This window comes from Artemia sp. Qi Xiang Cuo, chromosome 3 (genome assembly GCF_049724085.1).
Source record: "Artemia sp. Qi Xiang Cuo chromosome 3, ASM4972408v1, whole genome shotgun sequence".
Classification (NCBI taxonomy): domain Eukaryota; kingdom Metazoa; phylum Arthropoda; class Branchiopoda; order Anostraca; family Artemiidae; genus Artemia; species Artemia sp. Qi Xiang Cuo.
In genome coordinates, this window is record NC_142796.1 from 15,381,616 (window position 1) to 15,407,789 (window position 26,174).

Sequence of the window (26,174 nt, forward strand, 5' to 3'; positions counted from 1 at the left end):
AAGAAAAAGAAAACCAAAATTGGGCTTGGCTTACCTCAGAAAGGATTGAATTTTTTATCCACGCCAATCCGAACGTGCAGTTCGCTCAGCCACCGTTAAAAGGGCACGGCTAACACCCCTCACAGCTACAGAAACAGCTATCCAAATTACAGGAACATCGGCAAAACAGCAATGACTTTACCGTTAGGCACAACCAGTCAAAACTGATTCACTTGCAGTAGCAAAAATTCACAAATCGCCACTGGCATCTGATATAGCCACGACACCCACGACAGTGCAGACATGACCAAGGAATGGTCGATGTCGAAATCGCCACCTGCGAGGGTGACAGTATCTACCACAGACGATTTCCAACGCCTAGAGATGAGCACGTAATCAATGAGATGACAGGTTTTTCCATCCGGCGAGGTCCATGTCGCCTTACGACGTTCTCTGTGTTTGAAGAGAGTATTGGTAATGACTAGATCCCTGTCTCTGCCAAATTTAATAAGGGGTTCTCCCCTCTTGTTAAATCTTCCAAGGCCAAATTTACCCATAACATCTTCGTTTCCAGCAGAAGCGTTACCAACAATAGCATTGAAGTCGCCAACAACAACGACAAGGTCTTGCTTGGGAGCTGCGTCAATTAGGCTTTGCAGTTGAAGGTAAAAATTGTCATACTCTTCATCTGGTTTGCTGCAGTCAGAAGCGTAGACTTGTATGATCGTAATGTTGATCGGTGATCCTTTCATGCGTATCATAATCAACCGTTATGACACGGCGTTACGGAAATCAGTGATCTTTGTGCCTTACTCGACATCAGAAAGCCAACACCTTGGCGATGGACGCTATCGGTTCTCCCAGACACTATCAGACTAGAGTTGCCGATCCTTTCTTGGCCAGTGATAGGGAGGTGTGTTTCTGAAAGTCCCAAAATATCCCATTTATGTCGGTTTAGTTCATTTACGACAAGATCTATATTGCCTTGTTTAGCAAGCGTCCTAACGTTCAGGGTTCCAATAGATAAAATTGATTTAGGGGAAAGCATAGCCTCCCGGGTTGGAGTTGTCAAAGTTGTTAAAGGGTCTCCATTCGCGAGATTCTCGGTCGTCAGATCGTCGATTGCCCCAGGCGCGGTAACTTCCGTCGGTTGCCCTGGACGCGGTAGTATTGGTTGTCGTTCTTGATCGTTTATGCTTCATAATTTTTAATAAGAAAGTTCATAACTAATGATTGTAAATAAAAAAAGCTTACAATTAAACAGCCATTCTGTTTCAGGAGTCGCTCTTAAAGAATTGCGACAAAAAGTCAAAACTTTCAATTGATTAAAAGTATACGTATATTAAAGTATACCTATGCTATATACTAAACTTAACTAAAGTATATACGTATATTCCATATTAAACTATACTAAAGCATAGGTAATAGTTTCTGTGCATTTTAAGTTTTGATGTTGCTCCTTATTTTCAGTTAAAAAAACTTTTTTTTTAATTTAATTTTAAATCGTTCTCAAATAGTACTGGGAAATTTGGCTCTCCTCCATGAAAAAAATTCCTTCCTCCACGGAAAAATTCCACCATGGAAAGCTCTTTTCACGTAAAAATACCCCCGCCCCCTCCAGGGAAATTCCCCCAAGACAATTCCATTCGAGCTGAAAATTAATTTCTTAAACCACAATTGCCTGCCACAATATAGGAAAAGGAAACGATCGAAAATGGAGTTTTTAAGGCCAAACGAGAATACTGAATAAACTAACAAAGCGAATATTACGAGAGGACAACCGCCTCTCTTCTTCAGTGCGAAACGAAATAATATATTCAAGGAAAGTGCCGAAGAAAAAAAAACAAAAAAAAACAACGGAAAGTTAATGTGAAAAGAACCAAAAAACCAATTAAAAAACCAAAAAAATAAAAGATGAATAAATTTCCATAAGAGCCAAAATTATAAGAATTAAAACCAAACACCTAACAACCATAAAAAAGTCATTCGCCAATATCCGCAATTTGCACAAAATACAAAAAAAATATGAAGTGCCATAGACGGATTCTGTTGTTCGCTAGTATCCGTCGATGGCAGTTCATAATTTTTTTGTGCCGAAGAAAAAAAAAAAAAAACAAACGCGGAAAGTTAATGTGAAAAGAACCAAAAAACCGATTAAAAAACCAAAAAAATAAAAGATGAATAAAATTCAATAAGAGCCAAAATTATAAGAATTAAAACCAAACACCTAACAACCATAAAAAAGTCATTCGCCAATATCCGCAATTTGCACAAAATACAAAAAAAAAATATATATGAACTGCCATAGACGGATTCTGTTGTTCGCTAGTATCCGTCGATGGCAGTTCATAATGTTTTTTTTTGGATTTTGTACAAATCGCCGATATTGGCGAATGACTCGCCTAAAAGAGCTAGAAGAACAATCCCAGAAGGCACAAATAGGACACATACTATTAGTTCCAAAAAAGGTCGGATAAGATCCTACAACCCGTTCTGACGGATGTCGTACAGACAAGAATATAGAGGCCCACGCCAGAAACTGTTGCAGTGGGTAAGGACCCTCAAAAGGTATAGATTGGACTTACTTTTACTCTCGAACAAGTGGGATTGAAATCGAGCAGCTACTTACGCTAGATGTCTTTACAGCAAGAATGGGAATCACCACTCTTTTCCTCCTCCGAAAGATCACATCGGATTTAGTTCCGAAAAAGGCATAACTAGTACCAATTTTCACGTCAGTCATATCAATTTTCATGTCATATTAATGACATGATTGTACTAGGACATTACATTATTCTTACTTTCACCAACTTTGGATGAGATCCGAGGATATTCGGCACATCCTCCACAAAGGTTGGGTGAAGTTCTCTTCTGCAAAAGGCATAACTGGTACATTATTTCTTACTATCCAACAAGTTTGGTAGAAATGCAAAATCCATTCTTATGAACGTCCTACTGATGGGAATCTAGGGATATCCCTACTTTGCAGTTTGATTTGTGTCCAGAGTCCAGACACATCCTAAAGTAAACCTTGGACACTAAATTCTAGTTATGATAAAGTTTGATGAAGATCAAACAACCGTTTCTGGTAGACGTGCAAATAACAAGATTCCAGAAAGCCCCCTTCTCTTCCTCGTCTTTTAGAATGATCGCATCTGGACTTCATTCAGTATACCTACGGGTCCAAGCTTTACATGCGTAAGAAATATCAGAAAAATCAACAAAGATAAAAATAAGCACTTTGGGATATCCAAATTGACCTTTCTAGAATTATTTCCTAGAAACTGAGAAAAGATACGGGGGTTTTCTGCAAGAAATAATCCCATGTTCTACACGAATCTAACGCTGCATAAAAATTAACTTTCCAGGCAACATCAAAAACCATTACATAAACTAAAAGAAAAAACAACTATTTTTTTGCCGAGTAATTACTAGAAAATTTACAAGCTTCAGATGAAATTTTCTTCGCCGTTCCACGATCCAAACAAAATCACAATTCGAACCATAATACAATTTCAAATTCCCAATCCTTACTGTTATTAGGCTATGGACAGCCGATCATAAAAAAACTACGACATCAGCAGTTTTGTTCAGCAACAGCAACTATACCAAAATTTTAAAAGAATCGTAAAAATAATGCCAGACTTGCCTCAACTGAGTCATTCTCTAAGCAAGATACATAAATATTTTCACAGCCCATTTTCAGGATTTAATAAGGAAAAAGAACATATAAAACACTTTAGCACATATACCTCTATACCTGCACACAAGAAGGGAAGAGGGACGTTGTTGCTCCAACAACGGTCAGAGATCTTCTCTTAAGAAATTTTAGAAGCAGAGAAGCGGTGAAATGTACATTAATCAAGGTATTTAGAATTAGAAATGTTCAAAATTTTTACTATTAAAAATAAAAAGAATAAGGCATTCACAAATACAACTTTAATTTCTTTTAAATTTGTTTAGGAACACAAAAAAGAATTGAAAGGAAGAAAAGAAAGTATCTTTTTTTTAATTTAAACAATCTTAAGAAAGGATATCTTAAGAAGAATATCCAGTTTGTAGGTCTTGGCACATAATAGGAAAATCCTTCATCGATCATTGATTTTTGACGACCGCTTAAATTAGATTAAATATGCATTGAATAGCTGTTTTTGCTCATTTCCCGTCTTTGATCTCAGTTTTATAGCAAGAAAGGAATTGAGTGAGTGAAACCAACTTACAAAGTAAATACAACTATAGAAACGAGAAAAAAAATCCGAGAGTGAAATGCACACTAATTTTGTGTTATGGAATCTACACCAGGTCTTTCTTCTTTTCAAATTCTCTCAACTCCATAATATCCGCCTTCAACTTCAACTTCATAATTTGTCTCCACATTTCTTGTACATGTTCATTGTTAACCATGCCCATTTCCCTGATCATTACTTCATTTAGTTGGAGCAAGGAGCTTCCTGATATTCCATGCTATAAATAAGAGGAAATATTTGAAAATGATTTGAATTCATTAGAAAGCATTTAAATATAACAAGTAGTAGAGACAAGATACGTAAAAAGGGGTCAAACCCCGGGTAAATGGCAAAAAAAAATGTTTCTTGCACCAAAATGTTAGGATAATAAGGCTAAAACCATATCAGGGCTGCCACAGGCTCAAGGAGTCCAAAATTGGGACTTCAGGGACTTCAATTTTTTTTTTTCATTCCTTGTCTTTTTCAAGAGCTTTATGTTTTACCAGGGACATGCGACCGAATTTACTCGAAGGACTTAGCTTATGCTAATCCGCCTTTGGCTGTTAATCGTTCGGATTTTTCACCTTTCAGGGAACTTCCTATGTAAGAAGTTCCTCTCTTTTTTGGTAACTAGTTCCGGGGGATTTTCTAGATAGAGCCTTTTTTTGCTTAAAATACACAAGACCATTTCTAGCAGGGAAGCTTTTGAGGGTTTTAACCGATTTATTTCTGTATTTTAAGATTTGTTTCATATTTTTTGTTTACTATTTTATCGATTTAATAAGGCCAGTACACGCGAATTCAACTTCACAGACAGAGTGGCAAGGGGATATTGGGGCGTTCCCGGCAAAGTGTTAGATTGGTGGAGGGGGTCAATACACTTGGAGTAGGCTTGTCTCGAATTTTGGGGCATTATATGGACGGAGGAAGACATAGAGCGTAGCCTTTTCCTAATTTTCAGGGAGTTCTTACCCTACGTGGTATAGTGTTGCTTTCTTGTCGTATTTAAAGGATTGCTACAGGCCATTTTTTTTCTAAGACTTTACGATAATCTTTTTTTTCTTTCTACGAAATTTGTTTTCTGAAACACAAACATTTCAAGATATACTATAAAATACATACTTTTTCTGTATTCTCACACTTCGAATTCCGTATTAGAACCCAACACTTTCCCGGATTGAAAACCTTGTTTTACATTGTCATCCACATCTGGAGGCCATTTTGACTAAGGGCATACTAGGCGTTTAGACTATAGAAATGGGGATAGGGCCTAAGTGAAAGTTCAGCACTAAGGGCGGGGGGAGGGTGAGAAAACGACAGTCCCTCTTCAACGCGTGGTCGCGTTAAAGAGGTTAAAGATTTCTTAGTCGTTTTAAGTTCAATTCGCTCTTTATCTGCATTTACAGAACTTGCTTTAAAATATTCATGAAAAACCCTTTTTTAGGTTTTTTATAATACATTAAACTACAAAAAAGACACAGGATAAATTAAAGATCAGGTAAGCAGAAAACAGATAAAAGTTATACCTTCGTTAGTAAATCAGCATATTCAGAATAGTAGTCTCCACAATGCCGTCGAAACCATTTTAGGACATCAGCAGAATTCCAAAGATAGACAGGTTTAGGCCGTGTCGTGCGGTTTGACTAAAAAGTTAAGTAATAAATTAAACACATGTCCACATATTTCAGACACACTATTAAAACCGTTTCATAGCTTGTAAAAATTGAAACGACAAAACCATGTAGTGCTCACACAAAAACGATGGAATATTTGAAATCCTAGTGGCATATGAGATGTTTCCTCGACATGAAATTATCTTCTTTCAATGTTTTCTTGAAAGAAAACAGTCCACAGTAATGTTTTTCGTGGGCCAATCAGCTGATCTTACAAACCGAGAGACCATTTTTGACAAGCGTGTGAGCAGAAATTAAATATCAAAAAAGGTCACCTGTCTTTTGGTGTAAAAAGTCACCTTCAACTGTGTAGTTCAGCTTTTCATGAAAAACAGAAGCTTAAATTTAAAACAAAACTAAATTATTATTTAGACTGAATAGCTAAAGTTATACGCACTAATTTTATATACAGCAGTATTGCTTAGTTAACCATATTATTTCGAAAGAAGTCAATCGAATTAAAAGACAGCGTTTGCTCCTGCTTGGCCTATTGCTGTCTTTTCTCCCTTTTTCGAACAGAATTCAGTTTGGGAACTTGAGTTTTTGCATGGTTAGTTTTTTATTCTTTGCCTAATTAAGAAAGCTCCCTTTCCTAACTCCATCAATCAAGTTAATGCAATATCTATATTATGTTTTGCGGTAATATCTTTTTTGTTGAACAGATTTTTCTGATGAATCTTGATCGCGCGTTGGAGTTGTTTTTTCGGCCACAACTACGACCAGGCTCGTGCTGATCTGATCAAAGAGGGGGCACGCATCTAAGAGTGGGACGCAACTTGGTAAAAGAGGCAAATTGTTCAGAAAACATTACATATTAAAGGAACAGATCTCAGCATTCCAGTGGCCCTGAGTGGATGAGTCAACTTCCTAAGTCCCTGAGTAGAAATTCATAAGCCAAATGTAAGTTTTGTTACATGGCAGCTTTAGAAGATATGTATCCTATAAAACTCGGGGTGCATGGGGAGGGGATTTTTCATCTGCAGAATCTAGGGTCTTCTATTGGGCTAAAGCCATTCCTATCCCCATCCTGTCGACATCCTTGTGCATAGACCCGTCTTAATCCATCATTTCATTAAAAAAATTTGTCAGGCTCTATTTTGTTGTAACAGTTAGTGTGTTTAAGTAGATGCATGCCAAAATCATTTATAAAGATTATATTTTTTGCCTTCAAAGAAAAAAATCTAGACATCACTAGTCAAAACAATTCTGCTTTCTTTTCAAAGTTTTTCCTGAGGTTTTGTCTACTCTGATGTAGCCAAAGTCAAAAGTACGCGTACAGAATTTTCGAAAAGTCAGAAATACGTGAACAGAATTTTCAAAAAGGCAGAAACACGTGAATATACACGACCATATTTTCCCAAAAAGTCATATACATGCAAACAGAATTATTTAAGTAAGAAAACGTGAACAGAATTTTCAAATGGTCAACCAAAAGCATATATCATTTGCGAAAAGTCAGAAACATGTGAATATAAACTTTAAAAAGTCAAAAACATACGAGCAGTATTCTCAAAAGTCAGGAACACAAGAAAAGTGTTTTTAAAAAGTCGGAAAAACACATGGAACATAATCAAACGGTCGATTTTAGATTTAGTTACCCCATGTTAGATTAACTAATGTTAGATTAACATAACTTAGATGTTAACTATTTTCAACCTAGGTTATGGACCCCAAGTTAGCTTCTGTAACACACGAACAGAGTTGTCATATAGTCAGGAACAGAAGAGAAGAGTTTTCAAAGAAGTCAGAAAAACACTTGAACTTAATGAAACGGTTGATTTTACATTTAATTAGCCCATGTTAGATTAACCTAAATTAGTTGTAGGCTATTTTTGACCTAGGTTAAATGTCCCCAAGCTAAGGTTTGAAACGTACGAATGGAGTTTCATGAAGTCAGAAAAACGCGTGAACATAATCAAAGATTGAATTTTACGTTTCATTAACCTAAGTTAGCGATTCACTGTCTCAACCTAGGTTGAATTTCCCCAAATTAGTTTTTTACTGAAATTAGCTTAGCTTTTTAGCAAACTAGCTCCGACTTCTGAAAATTCTGCTCATGCACTTTTGACTTTGTCAAGTTTCTATTCGTATGTCTCTGATTTTTGTAAAAATTCTTTATTATTGTTTTTGACTTTTTGGTATGTTAATTTTTTTTGTGGCTTGACCTGTGTGTGTTAGTTTAGTGGGTGTTTCTTTGTCTATTTCAAAGGGAATTGATTGAAAAGTTAAGATTTTGCATGTTTAGTTATGATATTTCGTGATTTGACTTGCGTGTGCGTTAGCTTTTTTGGTGTTTCCTTGTCTATTTCTATAATTATATTGTCTATTTGTTTACATCGTTTGAGATATTAAAAAGATATTCTAAGTTTTTATATTGCTCTTTACTTTCAAGTGCATGTCTAAATTCGATAAATCTCTTGTGGGCTAGCTTCAGAAACCACTTGAAGGCTTTGTTTATACACTTTTTAGACATAAATATTGCTCTAAACTTTCCTCTGAGGGTTAAGTTCAAAATAATCCATGCATTAAATTCAAAATTCATTCTCCGTCGCCTCCCCGAAATTTTCTTCTCGATAATTCCGATGGCTCCTTGAACATTAATTATTCATCATTCACAACATCTATGACCCTTTTTGATCTAGGGGGATATAAGCATCCATTTTTTTTCAGAATCTTCTTGCCTGTATATTGAACAATATTATCATGCAATCAGAAATGTTAAGTTTCTAATTCATTTTGAGATTGAAACATTTATATATTTAGCTTTGATATTGCTCTTTACTTTCCAATGAAGGTTAAAATCAAATAAATCAATGGATTAAGTTTAACAGTGGCCCTCTTAACAATCTCAGAAAGTTAAATCTCGACGAATTCCAATCAGTGCTTGGATATTAATTATTGACTTTTCGTATCACCTATAACCCTTTTTGACTTGGAGGGGCGGGAATCCCCATCTGTAAAAACTAAAACCAATGTTCAGAATTGAAGATAAATTATATTTCCTCTTGGGTCTTACTACGTCGTCAGCATAAAATTACTGATGACGGGATTTTTGAAAAGTCTATAATTAATATAATTAATAATCCAAGCACCGATTGAAGCTATCGAGATGTCACTTCCTGAGATTGTCAAGAGGGTGACTGTTGCATTTACTCCATGGAATATATTTCGAATTTGGACCTTCATTGGAAAGTGAAGAACAATATCAAAACTAAAAAAAATATATTTTGAAATCTCAAAATAAATTAGAAACAGAACATTTCTAATTGCATAATAAGATTGTCCAATATGTAGGCAAGAAGATTCTGATAAGTCAGAAACACCTGCATAGAATTTTAAAAAGTCAGAAACGTGTGGCAGAAACTGGAAAAAGTCAAAAGTACGCGTACAGAATTGTCGAGAAGTCTGAAATACGTGAACAGAATTTTCAGAAAGGCAGAAAAACATGAACATACACGACAGGATTTTTCAAAAAAGTCAGAAACATGCCATTAGAATCATTTAAGTCAGAAAACGTGAACAGAATTTTCATGAAGTCAAACAAAAGCGTACATAATTTTCAAAAAGTCAGAAACATGTGAATAGAAACTTCAAAGTAAAAAATTAGCCTGGGGGCATGCCCATTTAATAATTGAAAGTGATTGGACGGCAACTAGTCCCCCTCCCACGCCCACCCTCCCACGCCCACCCTCCCATTTGCCCATTATGTTTAAAAACTAAATGTTGCCACTGCTTAAGTTGTTCATTCATTGACGCATTATAGAACCGTTTTTTTTCGTTGGTTTCTTTCAGTTTAGCGTGAGACAAGGCAAATAGAAGTGAAAGAAGGGGGTAAAGTATTTGGACAGTGTGAAGTTAGAAAACAATTCTGGCTACGTAATATGCAGAATAATTGTACCTAACACTTTAGGCATGCAGACCCGCTATACTTTTACCCCACCACCCGTAATGTGCAAATATATGTACCAAATTTGTTTCTAAAGTATTGCTAGTAGTTGCTGTGAGTCTTTTTTCTTTTATATATTTTTGTCTTGCTGAGGACGGCACTTGGACATAGGGCCGAAATATTCATTCAAATTATCTCTACTGTCTTGCAAAAAGATTTCCCTGTTGTTCTTCGTGCTTTTGTTGTTTGTTGTGGAAAGGCAGTGTGGTCTTCGCCGCTATTTTCTTACTTTGGTTATTCCATTAGTATTGAGCGTAAGAGAAACATATTAGAAGAACGTTATGTAGGGCGTATATCATACAAGTACAAAAAAAACTAGAAGGGAGGGTGAAACTCTAGGAGAAGGCAACTTACCCCACCCCCTGCCCCCTCCTATCGAACTGACACCACTGCTACTTATCATATTAAATCAAAAAACCAACAAAGAGAAAAATATCAACGAAAAAAAAACAAACGAGACTACGGCCAGTGGAGAGAAAAGAAAAGACAAATGCAAAACAACGCGGATATTTCGCCTGTATCACAAACAAGGCATCTGTATCACAATCAAGGCGTCTAAGATTAAATCAAAATGCAATGTGTTAATTCTAATTCCCAATAAGGCATCTCAGCAGTATCCCAAGAATGACTGAGGGTATTATGTTCAAACTTTCGGGACTACTTCTGCTCTTACAATTCAACCAAATCAAAATAGCGTAAGTGTATCCAAGCTATCGAAGAAGGTAAACAGATTTTTTCGCGAATGGTATGAAGTGTTCTAATTCAGGTCAACTAGAGGAGGTATGAAATTAAATTAAACACTACTTTTTGTGTCCAGATTTCTAAAAGGGTGTTGTTAAAAATTGCTGAAAATTTTTCCCCAGCATACAAATAGCAGGCCAAACTATAAAGTCTTAAAAAACAAAAAGATTTAAAGTATTATTTTCTTTTTCCCTGAAAAGACTATGTCAATATAAACCGAACAGAAATTAATTAAAAAAAAATTTCCCACAAAATAAGTTTTTCACAGAACAGTAAAGAACTCCATTAAACAAAAATGAGATAAAATAAAATCAAATAATCTACCAAGCGTGAAACTACTACAAATCAGTATCGATAAATAAATGAAAACCCAAAACGAACAGAAATTACAACAAATAACCGAGTCAAACTCAAAACGAGCAGAAATTAACATGAATAGGGCTCAAAACCTCTGCCTTACCTAGGCCAGAACATAATTTGCACTTTACTGAAAAAAAAATACAAATGAATGTGAATTATCAGTTTAATATACATATACTGATATTTAGTTATGGAAATGTTAATATTGTTTGATTTATTAAAGTTATGAAAGTAAAAACATTTACATTTTTCAGTAAAGTTCTGCTCGTTTTGAGTTAACTCGGTTATTATATTATAATTTATTGTAATCTAACCGAACCGAACTTAATGGTAAGTAAGAACAGGCTAATCGTCCTGATTTAGCTATTTGTATGTCTGTAACTAATTCAAGTGTTTAGGGAGGAGGGGGTTCTCTCATTCTTGTTATCTTGACATCTATCAAATGGGTTTCTAGATAGGCTGTAAGTGATATTTGGTGGGAAGTCAGGGCTAGTGTCCAAATTTCCCTTCTCAGGATCACGAGTCAATCCTGCCTCTCTGGGTAATGAGGAGAGAGTATAGTGCAACTTCTCATTGTCATTTCATCTACTAGAACACGCTGTTGGATTTCAAACAACTTAGCAAAAAGTGAGAGTTGATTTCCATGCTGTACTTTTTTGGGGCCCAAAAGGGACCTGTCGTCCATAAAGACAGGGAGTCTTTAGATTCTTTTTATCAAGACATTGTCTTATATCTGATCAGAGATAACAACTAATTTTCTGGCTTTGATTTCTTGAGGATCCTGGACCAATCTGACATCTGTGGTAGGACGTAGAGCACGTAACTTGCAGTCATCAAGGTATCTACCAAAAAAAATTATATAATTTCAGCAAAACGTAGTCAGAGGCAACGCTGTAGTGTTGCCTATAGTAAAGGCCATACGGCTCCAATGTTTTATTATTATTATTTGTTTTCCCCCAGATACACTTCATATGGAAGGGGTCGTCGTAGAAACTTCAAAGGGGGTTAATTCGATTGGAAATCGAGAGTTCTAGTGCCCTTTTTAATAGTCGAAAATGATTAAAGAACAACTAGCCCCCCCCACACCCATCATTCCTCCAAACACAACCAATCAAAATTTTGAGATAGCCATTTTGTTCAGCGTAGTTGATTTCCAGATAGAAAATATGTTTTTGAGGAGGACACTCCGCCACAACCCTCAGGGCAAGGGTTTTAAGTTATGCCCTGGGGAATCATTCGATTGAAAATTCGAAGGGCTAGTGCCCTTTTTAACAGTCGAAAGTGATAGAAGGGCAACTAACCCCCTCCCCCATTCCCATCATTCCGCCAAACACATCCAATCAAAATTTTGAGATAGCCTTTTTGCTCATCGTAGGTGATTTCCAGATAGAAAATATGTTTTTGAGGAGGACACTCACCCACATCCATCAGGGACATGGTTTTAAGTTATGGCCTGGGGGCATATAAGGTTTTTATAGAAGGCTTTGTCGTAGAAACTTCAAAAAAGGCTCATTCGATTGAAAATTAAAGAGCTAGTGCCCTTTTTAATAGTCGAAAGTGATTGGAGGACAACTAGCTCCCCCCCCCCCCGCCCAACATTCCCCCAAACACATCCAATCAAAATTTTGATATAGCCATTTTGTTCAACGTAGTTGAAAGTTCTGGAAATGATATGTTTGAGCAGGACACTCCCCCACAGTCTTCAGGGGCAAAGGTTATAAATTATGCCCTGGGGGCATACATGGTTCTTATGAGAGGAATGCTCGTATAAACTTCAGAGAGGGCTAATTTGATTGGAAATTGAAAGTTCTAGTTCACTTTAAGCGTCTAAAGATATTGGAGGGTAACCAGCTTCCCCCCAAACCCCTTTTTCCCAAATGCATCCAATAAAAATTTTAAGATAGCTATTTTATTAAAAATAGTTCAGAGATCAGAAACAAAAACAAACAAAATTCTGGTGTTGTTACGACCCCCCAAGACCTAGGGGCATACGTTGTAAGATAGGCCTTGGGGGCATATATGTTTCTTATGGAAGAAATGCTTGTATAAACTACAGAGAGGGCTCAGTTGAATAAAATCTGAACGTCTGACTTACGTTTTTAAGAGTCAAATGAGATTGGAGGGTATCTAGCCCCCCTCCCCTACACGCCCTTTTTTCCTCAAACTCATCCGATAAGAACTTTGAGATACCTTTTTTTTTTTAAATTGTTCAAAGACCCTATAACGAAAACTCAGGGGTCAACACAGCCCCACAGGGCCCGAGGGCAGATGTTATAAGTTATGCCATTGGGGAATATAAGGTTCTTATTGAAGGGATGCTCATAAAAAATTCAGAGATGGGTCATTTGATTAGAAATTGAAAGTTCTAGTTAAGTTTTTTCGAGTCAAAAGAAATTGGAGGGCAACTAGCCCCCCCCCCCCCCACGCCCCTCTTCCCCCAAATGCATCCAATAAACATTTTGAGATAGCCGTTAAGTTAAAAATACTCAAAAGTCAGATTAAAAAAACTCAGATGTCGTCACAACCCCCCAGGGGCCAGGGGCAGACGTTGAAAGTTATGCCCTGGGGCAAATATATTGCTCGTATGAGAAGAAAGCTTGTATAAACTTTAGAGAGAGCTCATTTGATTGGAAATTAAAAGTCCGAGCTCACTTTTTAATTGTCAAAAGAGATCCAAGGGCAGCTAGCCCCCCCCCACGGCTTCTTTTTCAAAACCCATCTGATGAAAATTTTGAGATAGACATTTTGTTAAAAATAGATCAAAGGTCGGATAAGAAAAAATCTGGTGTCAATAGAACCCCCCAGGGCACAGGGGGAGGCGTTCTAAGTTATGCCCTAAGAGCATGTATGGTTCTTATGAAAGCGATGCTCGTATAAACTTCATAGAGGGCTCATTTGTTTGGAAATCGAAAGTTCTAGTTCACTTTTTAAGAGTCAAGAGAGTTAAACTAGCCCCCCCCCCCCTCGCTCTTTTCCCCCAAACCCATCTGCTACAAATTTTGAGATAGCCAGTGTTTTGAAAATTGTTCAAAAATTAGAATACAAAAACGTCCCTCAGAGCCCGGGGGATAGGCGTTGTAAGTATTGTCCTGGGGGCGTATATGGTTCTTATGAAAGGGATGCTCGTATAAACTTCAGAGGGGGCTCATTTGACTGGCTATTGAAAGTTCTAGTTCAATTTTTAAGAGTCAAAAGATATCCGAGGGCAACTAGCCCCCCCCCCCAAACTCTTTTTTTCCTAAGCCCATCTATAAAATTTTTATAATAGCCATTTCATTAAAAATAGCTCAAAGGTCAGATAAGAAAATTTCTTATGTCGACGGAACCCTCTAGGGCCCGGAGGCAGGCGTTATGAGTAATGCTGTAGGGGCATATATAGTTCTTATGGAAGGGATGCTCTTATAAACTTCGGAGAGGGCTCATTTGATTGGAAATTGAAAGTTCTTGTTCACTTTTTAAGAGTCAAAAGAGATCGGAGGGCAACTAGCCCCCCTCCTTCTCCACCCCCTAAATGCATCAGATAAAAATTTTGAGATAGACCTTCTGTTAAAAATTGTTCAAAGTTCTGATTAAAAAAAACTCCGGTGTCGGCACAGCCCTCCAGGGCCCGGGGGTAGGCGTTGGCCCGAGGGCTCATTTGATTAGAAATTGAAGGTTGTAATAAATTGAAGGTTGTAATTTACTTTTTAAGAGTCAAAAGTGATTGGAGGGCAGCTAGCCTCCTCCCACACTCCATTTAGTTTTTTCCTAGATGCACTTCATATAGAAGGCGTCGTCGTATAAACTTCAAAGGGGGCTCATTCGTTCATAGATCATATAGATCATATAAAAATAGTTCAAAGATCATATAACAAAAACTCCTTTACGTATGGTCATTTCGTTAAAAATAGTTCAAAGGTCAGGTAAGAAAAACTTCTGTATCGACACCCCCCGTCCCCCAGGGCTGGGAGCAGGCGTTGTAAGTATTGCTCTGGGGGCATATATGATTTTTATGGATGGTATGCTCGTATAAACTTCAGAGAGGGTCCATTTGAATGGAAATTAAAAGTTGTAGTTCATTTTCTCAGTGTGAAAAAAGATCAGGAAGCCAACTAGCCCCTCCCTCCCTCCACGCCTTTGGGTTTATCGGATGGATAAACCCACCCGATAAAAATTTGAGGTGACCATTTTGTTAAAAATAGTTCAAACATCAGATATTAAAACTACGGGGTCAAAAGAACCCCCAGGGTTCAGGGACAGGTGTTGTAAGTTATAGTCTGGGGGTATATATGGTTCTTATAGGAGGGATACTCGTATAAACTTCAGAGAGGGCTCATTTGATTGAAAATAGAAAGTTCTAGTTCATTTCTAAAGAGTCAAAAGAGACTGAAGCTTAATCTAGTCCCCCACGCCTTTTTTCCCCAAACCCATCCGATAAAAAATTTGAGATAGCAATTTTGTTAAAAATAGTTCAAACATCAGATAATAAAAACTCCGTGGTTGACACAAACCCATTTTTTCACTTTGATATTGTTACTTTGATATCAGTTTTGATACTTTGATGAATATTTGATTTTTTTTTAAGTTTGATTTTGAAATAAGGAATTTTTAAAAACTTGAAATTTTTGGTAATCAAAAACGAAGAGAAAATAATTAAAAAAAAAATTTCCGAAAAATAAGTTTTTCTAAGAAAAGTAAAGGCCATTTTAAGCTCATGCTCAGCAGATACAAATACCTTTTAAAATTCAAGCTCAAAACGACCAGAAATTACTATTAAAGAATAAATGAAACCCAAAACGAACAGAAATTAAATAAAAAATCATAGCAAAAACATACAACAAGTAATAATATAAGTGAATAAATAGATCTTAAAGCGAGTAATGCTTAGATTGAATATGAAAATCAAGCTTAAGACGAAAAAAATATTTTCCTATTGAAGTACAAATGAAACTTAGAAATTAAAAAAACAATCAATGCAAACAAACATACAATAGATATTAATGGAAATTAATAAATAAATCTTGAAACGAGTGAAACTTAAATTGAATATGCAAATAAAGCTTTAAACGAACAAAAATCACCAAAAACAAGAGTTTGGGTATGTCCTCCTTCTCTCACTGTAAAAGTCTAAAACTTACTGCGTCATTGGCGCTTTACTGATAACTATATGCGTCTTGAACAGTCTTGGAAATTAAAAACAACATCAAATTGAATTTTTGATGTATAACGATATTAATTGTTCAAAGATCCGTCAGTTCAAGAATTTATTTCATTGTAATTGTTTTTTTTTATTTTCAATGCCGTAAGAACTGGAAAAGAAAATATTTGTAATATAATTCGTTTTTAGTTAAGCGCCAATGATGCAGTACGCTTTTGGTTTTTATGTACAGTTAAGAAAGAAGGTAGTATACAAAAATATGTCCGTTGTAAAAGTAAACTTAACTTGAATAAATTTAAGAAAGAGTAATAAATTAAATTAAATATTTGACGTATAATTATATTAGTTTGTGAAAGCTCATCAGTTCAAAATGCTATTATAACTTTAGATTTTAATTGTAACGTTAACTAGAAAAGGAAAGTGACGCCAGTGACGCAGTAAGTTTTAGACTTTTACAGTGAGAGAAGGAGGTCATACCCAAACTCCTGTTTGTGGTGATTTTTGTTCGTTTCAAGCTTGATTTGCATATTCAATTTAAGTTTCACTCGTTTTAAGATTTATTTATTAATTTACATTAATATCTATTGTATGTTTGTTTGCATTGATTGTTTATTTGATTTCTGCTCGTTTTAAGTTTCATTTGCACTTCAATAGGAAAAATTTTTTTTCGTCTTTAGCTTGATTTTCATATTCAATCTAAGCATTACTCGCTTTAAGATCTATTTATTCATTTATATTATTACTTGTTTTATGTTTTTGCTATGATTATTTATTTAATTTCTGTTCCTTTTGGGATTCACTTATTGTTTAATAGTAATTTCTGGTCGTTTTGAGTTTTAGTTTCAAAAGGCATTTGTATCTGCTGAGCTTACGTTTAAAATGTCCTTTATTGTTCTTTGAAAAAAGGATTTTATCGGAGTTTTTTTTTAATTAATCAAGATTAATAGTTAGTTTCCCAGTTTTGTCTTTTCCAGGTGTGCCGATACACGAAAATACAAGGCGAGATATTTTTGCCTTTTTTTAACGAATATGTAAAAAAAATTGTATTTTTCAAGTTCTAGGTAAGATAATAAGATAGATAAGATTTATTGCTGAAAAATGGCTATCACAAGCCCAAAAGGGCCGAATTCGCACTTTAGCGTCAAATACAGCGAAAAAAGAACAACAAAAATAAACTATCAAGCAACAACAGAAAATTATAAAAGGGTCAATGTCAAATAAGTAAAAACGTTAAAAACAAAAACAAATTACAAAGTAAACTCATAAAATTAGAAGGCCAATGTCAAGTTAGCAAAAATGCCCCTCCCCCCCCCCATCAATTTGCGTTCCAGGTCTTTTTAGAATTCATGATCCTTCAGGACCTGTGGGTGGGAAGAACTGGTGGGGGCAGGGGCTCTGAATTATTGTTTTAATCAGAACTACTAGATTGGGTGTTGAATACAACTAATCTTGATGGGAAGTAAGAGCTTTGCCCATTGTTATGTCTTTTTATGATCTGTGCCTGATCTACCTCTGTTTGATGTGAGTTGAGGTATCGAAATCTCTTTTGTTATCCTAATTACTAGGCGGCCTGGCAGAATGCATTAATAAAAACCTGTTCAACACCTACAGTTGTGGTTTTGAGGGTTAATCATAGCTTCAGCGGTAGATGGAACTTAGTAAAGGACGATGCTTGGTCAGACCTCAGAATATTCACAAGGTAAAAGCACTTGAGTTTGAGAAACTCACTTTTGAACTAACCAATTTTCTTTGTTTCATGAGGATACGATAATCTATGTTGAATATACACACTTGTGCCATTTCTAGTAACCTAGATATTCTGCAATTGGGTGCCACTTCTCATGAAATTGTAGCTTTCCTTATAAACACTCAAGAAACAACCAGTAGTATACTTGACTGCGATCTAAAATTGCTGTATATTCCATGTAAATATTGGAATGATCCTAGGTTTAGTGTCCGTAAAGGCATTTAATTGTGTTTAGTTGAATGAGATGAATTTAAACGTTTCTCGACTGTAAACATTCATTGTATAGCTTCATTGCAAAAATATTTTTCAGATTGACGACACCAAATCTAAGCAATTACTGTATTTGACATTTAGGTTAAATGGGGGTCAAAGAAAACGAGGAAAGCATGCCCTTTGTTGCACGAACTAAGGTGAGTATTTAAAATTTTCAAATAAGGAGCAAATTTTGTGAACTTCAATGGATAAAAAATTTTGTAGTCTAGTTTTATAAATAGGCAAATAGTAACAAGTGTGAAGTTTTCCATCCCAGTTTATAGAAAAATATGTATATATAAATAGATGAAAGGCAGATATATTAAACGATATGCGATATTAAGATATATTTTAACGATATTAAGATATATTAAAAAACATACAATAGCTCTTTGGGGAGAAACGAAAAGAAATATAAGTCAAATTGAACATTATATTTCAGGAAAATATGAAGTTTGATATTGTTTGAGATAGAGAGTTGGAAAGAAGAACAAGGTTTTCAGACGTAATGCATTTGATGGCAAGTATGTTGTCGGTATTGAATGTCTCCCTCGTTTTTTTTTATAGCAATTCTCACTGTCCAACAGAAGTAACTTTTCGGTCATAAATACAACTGTTGTTAAATGTTATTTCGAATTGGTTTAACGATCCTTTTTTTATTTATGTGTACTAAATATCCTCGTCTAAGTCTTAAATTTTTAAGTTTGGCTGTAGAAAAAATTTCTCAGACCAATGTGGACTAAATTTTTAAACCCATTTTGGCTGTATCGATTCATGATGTCCGACAAAAGAGCCAAATTTCCCGTGTCTGATTGGCATAAAAATTACAGGGCATGTTGACAGAGCCATTGCAGGTAGAACTCAATGAAGGCAAAACATTTTGAAAAAAAATGGCTTTGTCAATTTGTGATACCAAAAGCAGGGCTAGAATTTTGTCACTCGGAATTAATTTTACAAGGTACGTAGTACAGACCAGGGAGGGCGCCCTGGTCCAGTGAATGACGACAAAAAAAAGTAGATAGTGTCTGTGCAATTACAGAGCAGCCATAGACCAAGGCCTTTCCCCAAGGCTACCTGTTGGGGACTTTACTTTTACACGGCTCATGTATGAGCTTACAGGTTGAGCTAACTCGGTGAAGGTCGTCATACACGCGTTTAATCGGGTTTCCATAACTGGATCTTTACGTGATGGATTATTTATCCATCTGAAAATTTTTTGTACATGTGCTATGATTGGTTGCACATCTGTCATCAGTAATTTTCTAACACAGATTACGCAATAAGACCCTAGAGCAAAAATAATTTGTTTTCAATTCTGAACATCGTTTAGTTTCTATGTAGGGGGATTCCCCTTATATATTAGCTTACGGGCTTAGCTAACTCGGTGAAGGTTATCACACACGTGTTCAATCGGGTTTTCATAACTGAATCTTTACGCAATAGATTATTCATTGGTGTTCATTTTTTTTGCACACATGCTATGATTGATTGCACAACCGTCATCAATAATTTTATAATGCGGATGACGCAATAAGACCCTAGAGGAAATATAATTTATCCTCGTTTCTGAACATCGTTTTAGTTTATTAGGGGGATTCCCCGCCCCTTTTTCCATTGATTTATTTAAGTTTGACCCTCATTGGAAAATAGAGAGCAATATCAAACCTAAAAATATAAATTTAACTATCTCAAAATGAATTCGAACTGAGTATCTTGATTGCATGATAATACTGCTCAATATATAGGCAAGAAGATTCTGAAAAAAATGGAAAATTTCATCTTTCTAGGTCAAAAATTCAAAATAGACAAAGAAATGCCAACGAAGCTAATACACACACGTCAAACCACAACCCCCCCCCCCCAACTAAACATACCAAAAAGTCAAAACACGCATAAATGATTTTAAAAAAGTCAGAAACATACGGATAGAAACTTAAAAAAGTCAAAAACACATGAACAGAATTTTCAAAAGTCAAAGCTAATTTGCTAAAAAGCTGAGCTAATTTGACTGAAAAAGCTAATTTGAGGAATTTTAACCTAGGTTGAAACAGTGAATGGCTAATTTGTGTTAATGAAACGTAAAATTCAATGTTTGATTATGTTCACGTGTTCTTCTAACTTTATGAAAACTGTTTGTACGTGTCAAAACCTAACTTGGTTAAAATTGGTTAAAAACCTACGTTAAAAATAGCTAACAACCAATTTTGGTTAATCTAACATGAATTAATCTAACATGGGCTAATTAAATCTAAGATCAAGTGTTTGATTGTGTTCAAGTGTTTTTCTGACTTTTTTGAAAACTTTTCTGTTGTGTTCCTGACTATATGAAAACTCTCTCTGTGTGTTTGAAAAGCTAACTTGGGGTTATATAACCTAGGTTGAAAATAGTTAGCATCTAATTTAGGTCAATCTAACATGATTTAATTTAACCTGGGGTAATTAAATCTAAATTCGACCGTTTGATTGTGTTCCATGTGTTTTTCCGACTTTTTAAAAAACACCTTTCTTTTGTTCCTGACTTTAAAAAATTCTTCTCATGTGTTTTTTACTTTGAAGTTTCTATTCACATGTTTCTGACTTTTTGAAACTTAGCTTTTGAAATTAGGTTTTTTAGGATGATAACCCCCTCAGAGTCCTCAGTGCAAGGGTTGTAAGTTGCGCCCTGGGGGCATAAAAGATTTTTCTAGAAAGCTTTGTTGTAGAAACTTCAAAAAGGGCTTATTCGATTGGAAATTGAAAGGGGTAAAGCCCTTTTTAAAAGTCGAAAGTAATTGGAGAGCAACTAACCCCTCTTTCACGCCCACCATCTACTCTAAAACATACAATCAAAAGTTTGAGATAGTCATTTTGTTCAACATAGATGAAAGCCCTAGAAATCAAGTCTTTGAGGATGACAAGCCTTCCCCCAAAACCCTCAGGGCAAAGGTTGTAAGTTATGCCCTGGGATGAGGCTCTTATAGAAAGTTTTGTCGTCGAAGCTTCAGAAGGGGTCATTTGATTGGAAAGTGAAAGGGCTAGTGCCCTTTTTAATAGTCGAAAGTGATTGAAGGGCAACTAACCCCCCTCTCACACCCTCTATTTCCCCAAACACATCCAATCAAAATTTTGAGATAGCTGTTTAGTTTAACGTAGTTGGAAGTTCTGGAAATTAGGTATTTGAGGATAACAACCCCCTCACAGCCCTCAGGGCAAGGGTTGCAAGTTATGCCCTGGGGGCATATAAGATTATAACCCCAACCCCAAGTTAGCTTTTCAAACACACAGAGAGAGTTTTCATATAGTCAGGAACACAACAGAAAAGTTTTCAAAAAAGTCAGAAAAACACTTGAACACAATCAAACGCTTGATCTTAGATTTAATTAGCCCATGTTAGATTAATTCATGTTAGATTAACCAAAATTGGTTGTTAGCTATTTTTAACCTAGGTTTTTAACCAATTTTAACCAAGTTAGGTTTTGACACGTACAAACAGTTTTCATAAAGTTAGAAGAACACGTGAACATAATCAAACATTGAATTTTACGTTTCATTAACACAAATTAGCCATTCACTGTTTCAACCTAGGTTAAAATTCCTCAAATTAGCTTTTTCAGTCAAATTAGCTCAGCTTTTTAGCAAATTAGCTTTGACTTTTGAAAATTCTGTTCATGTGTTTTTGACTTTTTTAAGTTTCTATCCGTATGTTTCTGACTTTTTTAAAATCATTTATGCGTGTTTTGACTTTTTGGTATGTTTAGTTGGGGGGGGGGGTGGTTGTGGTTTGACGTGTGTGTATTAGCTTCGTTGGCATTTCTTTGTCTATTTTGAATTTTTGACCTAGAAAGATGAAATTTTCCATTTTTTTCAGAATCTTCTTGCCTATATATTGAGCAGTATTATCATGCAATCAAGATACTCAGTTCGAATTCATTTTGAGATAGTTAAATTTATATTTTTAGGTTTGATATTGCTCTCTACTTTCCAATGAGGGTCAAACTTAAATAAATCAATGGAAAAAGGGGCGGGGAATCCCCCTAATAAAAACTAAAACGATGTTCAGAATCGAAGATAAATTATATTTCCTCTAGGGTCTTATTGCGTCATCCGCATTATAAAATTATTGATGACGGTTGTGCAATCAATCATAGCATGTGTGCAAAAAAATGAACACCAATGAATAATCTATTGCGTAAAGATTCAGTTATGAAAACCCGATTGAACACGTGTGTGATAACCTTCACCGAGTTAGCTAAGCCCGTAAGCTAATATATAAGGGGGAATCCCCCTACATAGAAACTAAACGATGTTCAGAATTGAAAACAAATTATTTTTGCTCTAGGGTCTTATTGCGTAATCTGTGTTAGAAAATTACTGATGACAGATGTGCAACCAATCATAGCACATGTACAAAAAATTTTCAGATGGATAAATAATCCGTCACGTAAAGATCCAGTTATGGAAACCCGATTAAACGCGTGTATGACGACCTTCACCGAGTTAGCTCAACCTGTAAGCTAATACATGAGCCGTGTAAAAGTAAAGTCCCCAACAGGTAGCCTTGGGGAAAGGCCTTGGTCTATGGCTGCTCTGTAATTGCACAGACACTATCTACTTTTTTTTGTCGTCATTCACTGGACCAGGGCGCCCTCCCTGGTCTGTACTACGTACCTTGTAAAATTAATTCCGAGTGAAAAATTCTAGCCCTGCTTTTGGTATCACAAATTGACAAAGCCATTTTTTTTCAAAATGTTTTGCCTTCATTGAGTTCTACCTGCAATGGCTCTGTCAACATGCCCTGTAATTTTTATGCCAATCAGACACGGGAAATTTGGCTCTTTTGTCGGACATCATGAATCGATACAGCCAAAATGGGTTTAAAAATTTAGTCCACATTGGTCTGAGAAATTTTTTCTACAGCCAAACTTAAAAATTTAAGACTTAGACGAGGATATTTAGTACACATAAATAAAAAAAGGATCGTTAAACCAATTCGAAATAACATTTAACAACAGTTGTATTTATGACCGAAAAGTTACTTCTGTTGGACAGTGTGGATTGCTATAAAAAAAACGAGGGAGACATTCAATACCGACAACATACTTGCCATCAAATGCATTACGTCTGAAAACCTTGTTCTTCTTTCCAACTCTCTATCTCAAACAATATCAAACTTCATATTTTCCTGAAATATAATGTTCAATTTGACTTATATTTCTTTTCGTTTCTCCCCAAAGAGCTATTGTATGTTTTTTAATATATCTTAATATCGTTAAAATATATCTTAATATCGTATATCGTTTAATATATCTGCCTTTCATCTATTTATATATACATATTTTTCTATAAACTGGGATGGAAAACTTCACACTTGTTACTATTTGCCTATTTATAAAACTAGACTACAAAATTTTTTATCCATTGAAGTTCACAAAATTTGCTCCTTATTTGAAAATTTTAAATACTCACCTTAGTTCGTGCAACAAAGGGCATGCTTTCCTCGTTTCCTTTGACCCCCATTTAACCTAAATGTCAAATACAGTAATTGCTTAGATTTGGTGTCGTCAATCTGAAAAATATTTTTGCAATGAAGCTATACAATGAATGTTTACAGTCGAGAAACGTTTAAATTCATCTCATTCAACTAAACACAATTAAATGCCTTTACGGACACTAAACCTAGGATCATTCCAATATTTACATGGAATATACAGCAATTTTAGATCGCAGTCAAGTATACTACTGGTTGTTTCTTGAGTGTTTATAAGGAAAGCTACAATTTCATGAGAAGTGGCACCCAATTGCAGAATATCTAGGTTACTAGAAATGGCACAAGTGTGTATATTCAACATAGATTATCGTATCCTCATGAAACAAAGAAAATTGGTTAGTTCAAAAGTGAGTTTCTCAAACTCAAGTGCTTTTACCTTGTGAATATTCTGAGGTCTGACCAAGCATCGTCCTTTACTAAGTTCCATCTACCGCTGAAGCTATGATTAACCCTCAAAACCACAACTGTAGGTGTTGAACAGGTTTTTATTAATGCATTCTGCCAGGCCGCCTAGTAATTAGGATAACAAAGAGATTTCGATACCTCAACTCACATCAAACAGAGGTAGATCAGGCACAGATCATAAAAAGACATAACAATGGGCAAAGCTCTTACTTCCCATCAAGATTAGTTGTATTCAACACCCAATCTAGTAGTTCTTATTAAAACAATAATTCAGAGCCCCTGCCCCCACCAGTTCTTCCCACCCACAGGTCCTGAAGGATCATGAATTCTAAAAAGACCTGGAACGCAAATTGATGGGGGGGGGGAGGGGCATTTTTGCTAACTTGACATTGGCCTTCTAATTTTATGAGTTTACTTTGTAATTTGTTTTTGTTTTTAACGTTTTTACTTATTTGACATTGACCCTTTTATAATTTTCTGTTGTTGTTTGATAGTTTATTTTTGTTGTTCTTTTTTCGCTGTATTTGACGCTAAAGTGCGAATTCGGCCCTTTTGGGCTTGTGATAGCCATTTTTCAGCAATAAATCTTATCTATCTTATTATCTTACCTAGAACTTGAAAAATACAATTTTTTTTACATATTCGTTAAAAAAGGCAAAAATATCTCGCCTTGTATTTTCGTGTATCGGCACACCTGGAAAAGACAAAACTGGGAAACTAACTATTAATCTTGATTAATTAAAAAAAAACTCCGATAAAATACTTTTTTAAAATAAAATTAAATGCCATTTTAAACTTAACTCAACAAATAAAAATACATTTTAAAACTCAAGCTAAAAACGACCAAAAATTACTATTAAAGAATAAATGAAACTCCAAACGAACAGAAATTGAATCAACAATCATAGCAAAAACATAACAAGTAATAATATAGATGAATAAATAGATCTTATAGCGAGTAATGCTTAGATTGAATATGATAATCAAGCTAAAGACGAAAAAATTTTTTTCCTATTGAAGTACAAATGAAACTTAAAACGAGCAGAAATCAAATAAACAATCAATGCAAACAAACATACAATAGATATTAATGTAAATCAATAAATAAATCTTAAAACGAGTGAAACTTAAATTGAATATGCAAATCAAACTTGAAACGAATAAAAATCGCCACAAACAAGAGTTTGGGTATGACCTCCTTCTCTCACTGTAAAAGTCTAAAACCTACTGCATCACTGGCGTCACTTTCCTTTTGTACTTAATATTGAAAATAAACATTAAAATTATAGTAACATTTTGAACTGCTGAGCTTTCAGCGATCAACGTTATACATCAAATATTCAGTTTAATTTATTAGCTCTTTTTAAAGTTGTTCAAGACAAATATAGTTTCCCTACAAACAAGTGTTTGGATACTGCCTCCTTTCCTAACTGTAAATAAAAACCAAAGCCTACTGCGTCATTGGCGCTTAACTGAAAACGGATTATATTACAAATATTTTCTTTTCCAGTTCTTACGGCATTGAAAATAAAAAAAAAACAATTACAGTGAAATAAATTCTTGAACTGATGGATCTTTGAACAATTAATATCATTATACATCAAATATTCAATTTGATGTTGTTTTTACTTTCCAAAACTGTTCAAGACGCATATAGTTTTCAGTAAAGCGCCAATGACGCAGTAAGTTTTAGACTTTTACAGTGAGAGAAGGAGGTCATACCCAAACTCTTGTTTGTGGTGATTTTTGTTCGTTTAAAGCTTTATTTGCATATTCAATTTAAGTTTCACTCGTTTCAAGATTTATTTATTAATATCCATTAATATCTATTGCATGTTTGTTTGCATTGATTGTTTTTTTAATTTCTAAGTTTCATTTCTAAGTTTCATTTGTACTTCAATAGGTATATATTTTGTTCGTTTTAAGCTTGATTTTCATATTCAATCTAAGCATTACTCGCTTTAAGATCTATTTATTCATTTATATTATTACTTGTTGTATGTTTTTGCCATGATTATTTATTTAATTTCTGTTCGTTTTTGGTTTCATTTATTCTTTACTTGTAATTTCTGGTCGTTTTGAGCTTGAATTTTAAAAGGTATTTGTATCTGCTGAGCATGAGCTTAAAATGGCCTTTACTTTTCTTAGAAAAACTTATTTTTCGGAAATTTTTTTTTTAAT

General features: G+C 35.1%; 1 protein-coding gene across 1 annotated transcript in view; it reads right to left on the bottom strand.

Moving 5' to 3' along the window:
• Nucleotides 1–3,675: 3,675 nt before the first annotated feature.
• The window catches only part of LOC148953799 (protein aveugle-like), a 48,198-nt gene continuing 25,699 nt past the window's right edge, over nucleotides 3,676–26,174 (bottom strand). Inside the window, exons 2-4 of the mRNA XM_089086827.1 lie at nucleotides 23,507–23,606; nucleotides 5,732–5,848; nucleotides 3,676–4,443 (exon numbers count right to left, since the gene is read on the bottom strand). Coding sequence (XP_088942953.1) covers nucleotides 4,273–4,443; nucleotides 5,732–5,848; nucleotides 23,507–23,557 — 339 coding nt within the window. The 5' untranslated portion in view covers nucleotides 23,558–23,606 and the 3' untranslated portion in view covers nucleotides 3,676–4,272. The remainder of the gene's footprint in view (nucleotides 4,444–5,731; nucleotides 5,849–23,506; nucleotides 23,607–26,174) is intronic.